The 12,649-nt window shown below is 36.1% G+C and overlaps 1 protein-coding gene across 1 annotated transcript in view; it reads right to left on the bottom strand.

Annotated features, from left to right (window-relative positions):
* Positions 1–12,649, bottom strand: part of CFAP47 (cilia and flagella associated protein 47) — a 453,685-nt gene that overhangs the window by 186,203 nt on the left and 254,833 nt on the right. The window contains exons 40-41 of the mRNA XM_032426488.1: positions 9,903–9,989; positions 396–466 (exon numbers count right to left, since the gene is read on the bottom strand). Of these exons, the coding sequence (XP_032282379.1) occupies positions 396–466; positions 9,903–9,989 (158 nt within the window). The remainder of the gene's footprint in view (positions 1–395; positions 467–9,902; positions 9,990–12,649) is intronic.

The following is a 12,649-nucleotide window of genomic DNA, read 5'->3' as shown; positions in this document are numbered from 1 at the left end:
TATTTTCTAAATCTACAGTTATTTCATAAAACAAAGTAAATCTGTGTTCTCCGTGTAATTTTAAACATGGTGATACCTGTCACCTAAATAGGTTTAAACAGTTTAGAATAAGCCAAAAGAAACATGAAAGTCATTTATTTATATACATTTATTGTATGGGTAAGGCAATTGGGACTCGAAGTAAAGAGAAAGATGTAGACTCCTCCAAAGGGTCATGAATAGGAGAGGCTGAGGACCAGCCCATGGGCCTCCCACTCCGCCAGCAATCCCCAGGGCTTGGCATTCTGTCTACTGTCATAACCATCCTTTGTTGAGTATTTCATTTACTGGTATGCTATGCACATTTTAAAAGTCAGACATGAAGACAAATGAAAGTTTTTATTGGAGGTACTCACAGGTTCTTAAGGCATTTGGGGAATGGCAACAACCCTCCGCAGTATCAGTTTCAGGGCTATTCCCAGCATCACTGTCATAAGTAAATAGGAGAACAACATCAACAACACAAATGAAACTCAAAAACAATTCTCTATCTTCATTAAATCTTATAGATCCTTAAAAATTATGGCTACCTACATGATATGCAAAGACCACAGATGTATTTCATATATCACCTTTATGTTTACATTGTTTCAGAAATTTTAAAAAATGCAAAAAGCAAACTAACAATCATCCATATTTCCACCACTGTTCTATACAATTAATTAAAAACAATTCCTTTTTACTTATGAATACTATGGAGAAATAAATATTTGATAATAATAAAAAAACCCAAATCCTGAGGCCCAAAAGTAGTGGTCTCAACTTAGGACTATATAGGTATTCTCTCCAAAAGTGGTTCTAGAACTTGATTTCTTGAAAGAGTCTCTTCTTTGAGCTTATTGTTTCTGCATTTGCTTCTTTCTCATAAAGAGAGGAGATACGGGCAGCTGTTTAAGCTCTGGTTGCATTTCTGAAAATTAATTAGCAGACCACAGCCTGAAACAACTGCCTCCCTTGAAAGGTTCCATATCTTCCAGAACCCATCAATTTTTCCCCCCAAATGGTTCTTCTCAATATTCATGATTACTTTGCTCAAAAAGCTGGCAATTAGCATCTGGGCTCTCAGATATTGTTTGCCTGATTTTTTTTCTGAAAATACAAAAACTCCATATTTTCTCACCTTGTCATATGCTCTTGCCTGAATTTGTTTTTTTATTTATTTGAGAGAATGAGCAGTGGGGAGGGGCAGAGGGAGAGAGAAAGAGAGGCAGACTCCCTGCTAAGGAGGAAGCCCGACAGGGGCGGGCATGGGGGGGGGGGGGCTTGATCCCAGGACCCTGAGATCATGACCTGAGGCAAAGGCAGAGGCTTAACCAACTGAGCCACCCAGGCAACCTTTGCTTTTGTCTGAATTTGATGCTGTAAAAATATATGGACTATTTCCAAGTAAAATTCTAGCCATATTGATTCTTTTTCTCCACTGCCTTTTCTTTTCTTTTTTTTTTTTTTAAGATTTTATTTATTTATTTGACAGAGAGAGACACAACGAGAGAGGGAACACAAGCAGGGGGAGTGGGAGAGGGAGAAGCGGGCTTCCCGCTGAGCAGGGAGCCCGATGCAGGGCTTGATCCCAGGACCCTGGGATCATGACCTGAGCCGAAGGCAGACGCTTAACGACTGAGCCACCCAGGCGCCCCTCCACTGCCTTTTCTTGATACAACGTTCTTAATAAGGTTTACCGCATCTTGTAATTATTCTCTGCTTTACTTCAATTCACAGACATTCTGATTAGCCGTTTTAGTATTTTATGTAATTTGAACATTTGATAGACACTTTAAGGCTATCAGAGACATACTAGATATTTTAGCATTTATAAGGGAGACCATACAGAGAGTGAAAAAAACAACAAAGAATGCTTATTTCTCAATGCATGGTTCCACTGCCCTATCTTATAATGGAGCTCTGGGTAGAATGCCTGATTAAAATCCTCAGATAATTTCAGAACTTCATTTTGCTCAATACTTGCAATCTCCAGCCCTTCAGCCATTTTTTTCATGATGAATAGAAAAGCAGAGCAAGTTGGGCTTCGTCTCCTTTTTCTTTTCTTTACCTATTTTCTTGGAGAATAGCTAATGAAAGTGCCTTTTGAATAAATCAGAGTTGCCTTTTCCTCAAAGGAGACTCTCAAACCCACAAAAATTGAGTTACCTGCACTATTTATGGTAAAGATGTATAGAAAAAAATTGCAGACTTAGAAATGTTATTACCTTGCCCATATTAACTGGTTATTATCATGATTAATTCAGAGACATCAGAAAATAATTAAATAATTTGGTTTAGGTAAATTCTATTTTCCCTGATCAATGTTCTTGAGTCTAGAAATTCAGTGCTAAACCCAACTTGTTTATAAAACCAGTATCTTGCAGATCCAAAGACAGAACAGAAAGCCAACTCTACCTTTTGGTTACTCCCTGCACCTCAAGTCTATATCATTTTCCTAAATGCTCACCAATTATTACTGAAGCTATGGCAGAGGGAGCATTTTTAAACCCTTGGTCTTAAAGAAGAAATAGCATCAAAAGAGGCTAAAATTATACAAAATACTGTTGATCAAGCAAGGGAATATCTTCTACTAATTTAGTAGTGGGTTAAAGTCAGGGAGTGAAACCTACTTATGAGGTGTGAAGGGATGACATTTCTTTTTTCTCTGCAGGGGTGATATGCAGCTCTTTTCAAACTAAAATGACCAAAATGACATTGAACTGGTTCTATTCAGAGCTTGAATAAATCAGCCCCAAGAATGACTTCCTACTCAAACCTTTTCCAGTAGGGAGGGGAGATCTTTATTATAAGCCTTCAATGAAGCTACTCTTGGGCAAGCATTCACAGCCATGTCCAAATCAAAGAGTGAATTTTCTGGTTCAAGACCAGTTTTCATGCATCACAGGAAGGAATGTAAGTGGATCAATTTTGAGATTCACTCCATCTTCCATGTGTCCAGGGCTTCTTCAAAAAAGGACCTAGTGGCTATCTAGAGGGCAGTAAAAGTGGGATTTTGCTGTTTTTTGTACCTCTTTGGCTCCTGAGCAATTGAGAAGTCTGTAAAACAAGGTGTGCCAACCTGGAGTGCAAGGACAGAGCAGATTTGTGAATTCAAATGGGGAAAAATTCCATCTTGACTCCCACTAACTCTTAATAGCAATTTAAACTGAACCACAGTAGCATTAGCTTAATATGACTTGGTCACCAAATAATCATGGATATGTTTATATCACATTTCAATTCTTGTACATATCTTAAGCTATTATTGACATTCATAATTACTTTTAAAGTATGGTAGTTATTATGTCCACCAGTAGCTTTTATTGTGTATTCTGTTAATGAAGAAGTATGTCTTTGAACATACAACAATTTTTAAAAATTTTTATTATCTGCTGGAGTATGAGTTTCCTCTGTGCCATAGACTGAATTGTGTCACCGTTAAAGTCATATGTTAAAGCCCCAATTCTCCAAATGACTATATTTGGAGACAGGCCCGATAAGAAGGTAATTAAGGCTAAATGAGGTCATAAGGGTGGGGTCCTGATACAACAGGATTAGTGTTCTTATGAGAAAAGTCAACAGGGAGCTCACTCTATGTATGCACAATGAGGTCATGTCAGCCCACAGCAAGAAGGCTGCCACCTACAAGTCAAGAGAAGAGGCTTCCGAGTGAAAACTATCTTGCCTTGACCTTGGACTTCCAACCTCCAGAGCTAGGGGAAATAAATTTCTGTTGTTTAGGCCACTTTTTCGATGTTATTTTGTTATTGCAGCCTGGGAAGATAAAGACACCCTGTAACCCTTGCATCTTATTTTAAGTATTTATAAAACATTATTCTGTGAAGTAGAACAGGCTTTCTCAGACTGGCAAAGACTATGATGACATTAAAAACACGCATGAAGCTCTCATGTAGAGCAGAGGATCATGGCAGACTGTGACTCTTAGTACATACATCTGGCTTCTGATTCGCTCTGTGTTCCTTGAAGATTTGCCTAATTCTAAGTGTCACCAATTATTCAGTGTAGTAAAAGTGAAATATCTTAAAATCATGGCCATGCAGAATCCAGCTTTTCTGGGTTGTTAGCAAGAATGAAGACTCAGAAAAATATCTCTACCAGGGCCTTCTTTCATTTGGGTGGTTACTCTGGGCCAAGCTACTCTGGGAGACAAGGATAACTGACAAAGCCCCTAAGCTCACAGGATATAGTCTGTCATACAAAGTAAGTCTACAGGAAATAATGACAAAGCAGAAGGATAAACACTTCAACACCTTTTCAACTTTCATTCACATTCTTCCATAATCCATATGCATAAACATATGTCTTGTATTTCCCCTTGCCTGTCCCCTCCTTCACTGCTTCAGCAATTCCTTCTTCCCACGTTCCTTTTATACTTATAGGAAAGTTCTCCCCTGCTCTAGATTCGGGCCATCAAAATCTTACTCACATTTCTGATCCCAATTTGTATATGATAAAGAACAGCAGAGTATAGCATACGTGTGAGAAAAAAGTGCTTAGTACCTCATTATTCTCTTTAAATGTCTTCTCTTTCTAGGTCTGCATTTTTTTTTTCTATCCGTCTTTACCATAAAAAGTGTAGGTAACTCAGTATTTCTGGGTTTGAGGGTCTCTTTGAGAATAAGGCAACTGTGATTTATTCAAAAGGTACTTGCATTAGCTATTCTCCAAGAAAATACATAAAGAAAAGAGAAAGGAGAAGCCCAGGAAGATCTCTATATCTAGATAGTAATATTCCTTGCCAATGAGCTCACAGAACTTTTTTTTTTTTTTTTTTTTGGTACAACATATATTACTGAATGCATTCTGCTCTGTACAATTGCCTCCACTTGTGTAGATTTTCTTTCTTCGCTATTTGATGGTTGGCTCCTTGAGAACCAGATCTATGACTTATTTATTTGATATTTCTATGGTACTAAGAACACTGCCTGAGGGGCCACTTAGTAAGAATTTATTAAATGATAAATAATTCAATGTTGCTGAAAAAACAGCAAGTCACATTACTGTAGGAAATTATTTACATAGTGCTCATTTCTGAGCACCGCTGACCCATCATTTAATTTTAAAGTGTGGCTAAAATCAGTGTCCTGTCCTGATCCTTTCTGGTAATCCTTTGGATTTAATTAGAATAAAAAGGTCTTAACTGCTCTTGCTTATGTTCACGGATCATTTTCCAGGAAAGTAAAATGTGTGATGAATATAAAGTTTTATCATCCATGTGGTTTCAAATGTGCTGTTTTATATGTGTCTTTCTCTTTTCTTTATGTATTTTCTTGGAGAATAGCTAATGAAAGAAGCTCTTGCTTAAGAAGAGCAGTTTATAGAGGCATTTTTAAAAATTTTAATAGGAAACTTTACCTTTTTTTATGCCACCTGAAAGATAATTTCAGCACTGTACTGCTCATTTGAGAAGAGAATGTTCTTTGGGGAAATCCTGACTGAAGTGATCTGAGGAGGAGTATCAGTCAGCATATGCTAGGTCATGCTGCAGTAACACCCCATATCTCAGTGGATTAGCACAATCGTTTACTTCATGCTCATGTTACATGTCCATCCTAGGTGGAGAGGATGCACTCAAAGATCCTTGGTGAAGGGAACTCCATTTCTATATATACTTCCTTAGTAATTGTATGAGGGAAAGGGAACAAGAAAAATCGTTCACTGGATCTTAAAGCTAGCCCTTGGAGAAAACATTTAGCACTTTTCCTCACATGCCACTGGCTAAGTTATATGTTCACACATAACTTCAACTGGGGAAGTACATTACCACATGCCTAAAAAGAATAAAACAGGGATATTTGTTAAGAGCTCTAAAAAGAGATTACTGATACTTTATGGAGTAATTTTCTTTAACCTTTTCTTGTTCTCTTATGTTATCTTGCTGATTAGACCTAGAGACCAGAATGGGTGTTACTGAGACAGTGTAATGCTTATTGTATGGTATGTTACATACAAAAGTTATTAATCATAGAGGTACTATGCCAGACTTCCATTTTGGTCATGATTAAGAATGCATGTTCTTAAATTTTATTTGTATCTGGAAATCTATATGAGACAAACATTAAGAAGAGCTTTAAGAAAAACAGGGTGTGTAACATTACTAAGTATTATTTCATTAAGACATATTTAAAGATCAAAAGGCCTCAACATGCCAATGAAGCCAGACTGATGAAATACTAGGTAACTTTGTGCTAGTCGAAATAAAACTTTCTTTTGTGTCCCCTCAGGGGGGAACCTGTTGATTGCCTATCCCAGTATCCATGGGCCCTTCCCTCCTCACTGACAAAACCCTCCTTTTATTGTGATGTGTATGTGGAGAAGGGTGGTTTCTCAGTCATCCTTCCAGCTAGATTTGGCCCACTGGCTATAAGCAGAAGTGCTGTGTGGTATTTCTGGGAAGTTTCCCTAACGGAGAAAGAAAGGGCACACTCTTATTGTGCTTCCTCCTTTCTGCTGCCTATAAAGTGGATTTGATTGTTGGAGTTCTGGATACTTTAGTTGATCCTTGAGAAAGTGAATAAAGATTTGCCTGCTACATGAACTAGAGCCTGGAGGTGTTACACAGCAAGCAGTCAGGACTCCCCAAAAGAGCCATAATAAGTGTTCTAATACATCTCTTAAGAACTGTCAGAAAAACAGCCTTTGGGGTAAACTTAAGACTGTTCTATTTCAACCCAACATATGAATTTGGGGCTCAGCATTCAGCCCAGAATAGTGCTGACGTGACAAACCAGGGACCATCTCTTTTCCTTGAAAAACTGTAGCCTTTGCCTTTTTAAGTTCCACTGTCACCTTTGATCTGATAGACAGTCTTCAGAGAGGTGCAAAGGAGTAAATCCTCAATCCGTTAAACAAACGGCTCTGAATCATTCTTTGAGAGTTAATCTATAGAAGCCTAACTACTCTATGTTGGATCCTGTTCTCCCTGACCAATACTCAATATCACTATATCTTTATGTTACTTTTATCAAAGGAAGCCTTCAGCAAGGAACTAAGAAAGTAAAGTATTATAAGTATGAATGGAAGAGACTATAGGAGAAAGAATGATCAATAATGTTTGAGACCATGACAGACACACTTCTTCAGCTGTACTGCATGCTGAGTTGGCAATTATTTTGGATGAGTACTTGCAAAGTGTCCTTTCCAACCAAAATTAAATTACAAATGTCTTAATACTTGTTTATTTCCATTACGGTTTAGATTTGAGAAGCATAACATAAAAAAGATATCTGTAACTATAGCTTCAGTAATTATGAAACTTTGGATCTAATCAAAACCATTCCAGAATATTATATGAAGAAAAACATGTTAAAATTTGGGATATAGAATTCCTATATTGCATTCCAAATTAAGAGAGTAGACTTGGAGCACCTGGGTGGCTCAGTCAGTTAAGCGTCTGACTCTTGATTTCGGCTCAGGTCATGGTCTCAGGGTCATGAGATCGAGCCCCACACCGGGCTCCATGCTCAGTGGGATTTCTGCTTGGGATTCTCTCTCTCTCCCTCTCCCTCTGCCCCTCCCCCATTCATTCATGCTCTTTCTCGCTCTAAAATAAATAAATAAACCTTTAAGAAAAGAGGTCATGGTCTCAGGGTCATGAGATCGAGCCCCACACCAGGCTCCATGCTCAGTGGGATTTCTGCTTGGGATTCTCTCTCTCTCCCTCTCCCTCTGCCCCTCCCCCATTCATTCATGCTCTTTCTCTCTCTAAAATAAATAAATAAACCTTTAAGGAAAGAGAGAAAGCAGGCTCAATTTTGCTGCTTATTAAGCTGATCCAACTTTGAGTTACTTATGCTCACAAATACCTATAGCAATACTTTGAGATCTGACTCCAGTTTAATATATGATACTATAAATTATTTGCAGTTAATGTGGAGAAATTATTTCAAGGCCATTCAGGAAAAATCTATCATGCCAGACAGCTGCTTAATCAAGAAGCAAGGGACTGAAAAGATAAAAACTTAGGAGAAGTGTTTACTGAAGAATTTTTAGCAATACCAGCACTTCATAATACAAAGAAATTAACATAAAATACCTACAATACTCTATTCTTATGGTATCTATAATGATGCTTTATCGCTCAAGGTATTAATTCATTATTTTATTGTTCATTAAAGCAAAATGTAAAAGGAAGATTTCAAACGCCTTAGTTAAGCATGTAATTAGCATTCAATAAAACAAATGCTGTGAGACAAAAATGGTGTGCTCCTTTAACATTTTTTCTTACAGAACAACCATAGAAGAAATCAAGCATAATAAATGTAATCCTTATAATCTCATAAAACTATTGGCTTAAATAGAAATTCACTTTTGGAAAATAAACTATATTCTTTTTAATCTTAGCAAGATCTGCACAAATCACTTTAAGAGTTTCTGATGACTTTAACATTGGTTATTCCTATGGTTTCAAAATTGCCAAATCCCTGACTCCTGACACAATTTTGCATCTAAAAGGATGACACTGTCATTGTCAATCATTACACAGAGACAAAGGTATAAAATAAACTAACAACATGGTAGCTATGAAGTAGTTGTTATAGTAATGGTCAACATATTCATGCATTCTTGCATATAATGTATTATTTGTTTCAGAGGTAAAGGTCTGGAAAAATGAAGGCAGGGGGGAATCGGAGGGGGAGATGAACCATGAGAGACTATGGACTCTGAGAAACAAACTGAGGGTTCTAGAGGGGAGGGGGTGGGGGGATGGGTTAGCCTGGTGATGGGTATTAGAGGGCACGTACTGCATGGAGCACTGGGTGTTATACGCAAACAATGAATCATGGAACACTACATACACTACATCAAAAACTAATGATGTAATGTATGGTGATTAATATAACATAATAAAAAAATAACAAAAAAATATGCATGCATTTCACTAATACATGCTTGCATTATTTTCTTTCTGCCTGATTTTCTTTAATGTTGGCAATGTTGTTTTTATTCTCTTTCACATTAAATAGTTATTCTATAGTTTAAAATAGATCAGAAATATAAAACAATCTAACTTTTAAAAATTCTGCTTCTGTATTCCAAAGTCAAAGTTTCTTTCAAAACTAAATACAGACCTCATAATGTAGGTGGAATAAGCCTAAATACAGTTGATCCTCATTATCCACAAATTCTGGTTATTTGCAAATTTGTCTCCTCACTAAAATTGATTTGTAACCCCCAAATCCATACTCACGGAGCTTCCCCTGTTGTTCGTGGACATGTGCAGAGTGGCAAAAAGTTCCAGTCAATGGTCACACAGTTCCCAGTTAAGCTCAAACAAGGTGACGCTGGGCCTTTCTGCTTCAGTTCTCATAGGTAGATGACCATGATCAGAGGAGGGAGACGGTAGGAGGCAGTACAGAAGTACAAATGTTCAAAAAGCTCCACCTCTGGGGCCAGGTGGGCAGAATTTGAAACAATTTGTTGGCACCTTTTAGTGGGTCAGCCTCATACAACTAACACTATAGAACCTTATTTTCTCTATGTGAAGAAACCAGAATCTACCAGGATGGGTTGTTTTAGGATTCCCAATTATAATCTATGTGATTACAAATATTTCTTCTAGGAATAATGGTTCAGTATTCATTCATTGAGTGCCACAATTTTATGGACCATAACTATCACAAATAATGAGAATCCACTGTATTTAATCAAGTGCAGATTTATTCAATTTTCATGCACATAGCCTAGCAACACATAAGAGAATAGAATAACTGTGAATAATATAAATTTTATATAGAATATGAATTAAATATTTCAAATAAATGAAAACTACTGTAGAATTAATAACAAGTTTAAATAAATGCTAATTTCTTAGAATTTTTCCTGAGAAAATTATGAGCATAAAATATATTCACATTTACCCATGGTTCATGTGGTTAATGAATTGTCCAGATTCTGTTAATTGAGATGGCAAAGAGATAAATGTTGAGGATTCCACCAACCTGACACTAAAATAAATGAAAAAAGGATTATTTTGAATTCTACTATAACAAAATTCAAATGACCACAAAACATTCTTTTAAATTTTTTTCCATCATCATAAAATATAATTAGAATCAGAATAAATTACAGTTTAAAAATCCACATGTTCTCATTCTGCATCTCAAAACATATGTTTTCAAAAAGGGAAAGATCAGGCCGCTTGACTGGTTCAGTTGGTAGAGCATACAACCCTTGATCTCAGGGTTGTGAGTTCAAGCCACATGCTGGGTGTAGTGATAAAAAAAAAAAAAAAAAAGGGAAAGATTTGGAATATGTAAAAAATAATATTCTATTATATGGAAAGGCAATACTAAATTCTTATAGCAAGGAAATTGAGAACATAAATGACTGCCCAATTATATTCTAGAAACAATGGAATCATATACTGGTCTCAATGTATTGTCAGAGCTGTATACATTTCATAATTTCTAACCTTATTTTCAAAAAAGAGAATGTTTCTTTCAGGACTGGACATGAGAAATGGATACTTAGCTAATCAGTGCATTAGTAATTATGCCATCTTCAGGAATTACAAAGCAGTTCAGTCCTTCTTATAAGATAATGCTCATTCATTCAGGAAACAGTTATGGAGACTCCATTATATGTTATAGGTGGGACTAGGTGCTGGAAATACAAGCATGAATCTGTTATCCTCTCTGCCTTTGGTTGCCCACATTATAGTGGAGGATAGTGTGGAAATGATCCTCTAGATGTGGATGAAAGATGTCATGAAGAGTCATGTCAGGAATGCCTAATTCTATGTGTAGAGTTGAAGAGAATCTGTATAATATTAATAACAGATTTATTCAAACTTGATTTTGTAGGGGCCAAATGCAGGCTACACCAAGATGGGCCACTTTGGTGTGAAGATTATTTTGAGTTATAAAAGCAATCAAAAACTAGCAGATTCAGGTCAAGCTCTTCATCTTCCTCTCAACTTACTAAATTTTCATTGGAAAACAGATCCTGTACCAGGAAAAGAGCTATTAACAGAGATTCCTCTTTACCTAAGAAAAATATCTGCATAATAGGACAACCTCTGTTTTCCAGACATCTCCTCTCACTTTGTTGCTAATGGTCTTCCTCCCCTTTGTATCCTCACACTCCTATCTTTCTTCTTAGCTCATCTAAGTCTCATGTTGCTTCACTGTCTTTGGAATTTCACATGTGTGTGAATTCCCTTATGTAAGAAAGTAAATTTGATTTTCTCCTGTTAATCTGTCTCAGCTAATTAGATTCATAGTTCAGCTAGAAAATGATCTTGAAGAGCAGAGAAAATTTCTTCCTTCCCAAAAATTTATTAAAATAAATCCTTATTAAATTAAAAAAAATAAAATAAATCTTTATTATGTAATAGTTATTAATCTCATAATACGAGCTTTACAATAAAAAGACAGATCAATAATAAAAATCAAATGCTTTAGTATTGAAACACAAACACACATCCAACTGCATACAAAACTAAAATGTAACACATTCATACATCCTAATGTTTCAATGTTGAAGGGGTTCAGGATAGCCTCTGCTCCCAAATGTCCCACTTTGGCGTGCAGATTATTTTAAGCTGAAGGCAATCAAGACCCTGTGGCCTCAAAAGAAACTTCTGCCTCTCCCTTAATTATAAAGAACAATCTAAATTGGGGTCTTTCCCAGAATAAGGGTTATTAGCAGAAATAAATTTTATCTGAGTGACCCATCTATAGGGCAGGGCAAATGTCTAATCACCAAACATCTGCTTTTCTTCTCCCCCTATGAGCTGCATTCCTTTCCTCTAAATTCCCAGACTCCTACCCCCTTCTCCTTAGTTCAGTATGACATATATACCTCATTTTGCCTGTCTTTGGAATTTCCTTGTCTGGGTGGATTCCTCATACTTACACTATTAAATTTGATTTTCTCCTGTTAATCTGTTTCATGTCAATGTGATTCTTAGTCCAGCTAGAAGGACCCTTAAAGGGGACAGGAATTCTTGCTCACTGACAAAACTAATGTCACTTTCTGTCCTTTTATTTTAAGTTGGTAGTTCTGATAGTTTCATATAAGGATTGTAAGGAATTATATTAATATTAAATACTAAAAATTTTTAAACAGACAAAATTAACTGTAGGAAAATGTAAACTATGAACTATGTAAGACATGTATCAGACTACCAGATTTGCTTATATCATTTTAAAGTTATAGTTAGGCAAATGTAGGAAGAATTCCTCTCTAGAGGGTAATTTTAATTTAAATTAAGGCACTAAATTCTCATTCAAATCTCATAAAATTATGAGGCAGAAAAAATTTACTATGTTTCTTTATATTTCAATAAATCCAAGGTGAATCTTCAGGGCAATTTATATGGGTCATAATTTGTTCTGGCTAAAAAACAGTCACAAGGATAATACAATTTTACACACAAATAAAAAGACTAAACCAATAAAGTAAATATTAGGTTTTTTGTATACGGTGCATGTACCATTTTGAGATAAAATAGCATTTGAAAAGTCCCTGCTTAATTACATTGAAGATGTCCTCCTTAAAAGAGAAATATTAACTATAAAAATGAAATACAAACTGCCATTAAAATGGAAAAAAATCCTATTTGATTACTGTAGCTTCTAAATTGGCAGTTTTCACACTTCAG

This window comes from Phoca vitulina, unplaced genomic scaffold (genome assembly GCF_004348235.1).
Source record: "Phoca vitulina isolate PV1807 unplaced genomic scaffold, GSC_HSeal_1.0 scaffold35, whole genome shotgun sequence".
Taxonomy (NCBI): Eukaryota; Metazoa; Chordata; class Mammalia; order Carnivora; family Phocidae; genus Phoca; species Phoca vitulina.
The sequence above is the reverse complement of the archived record's forward strand: the minus strand, read 5'-3'. Positions and strand labels throughout refer to the sequence as shown.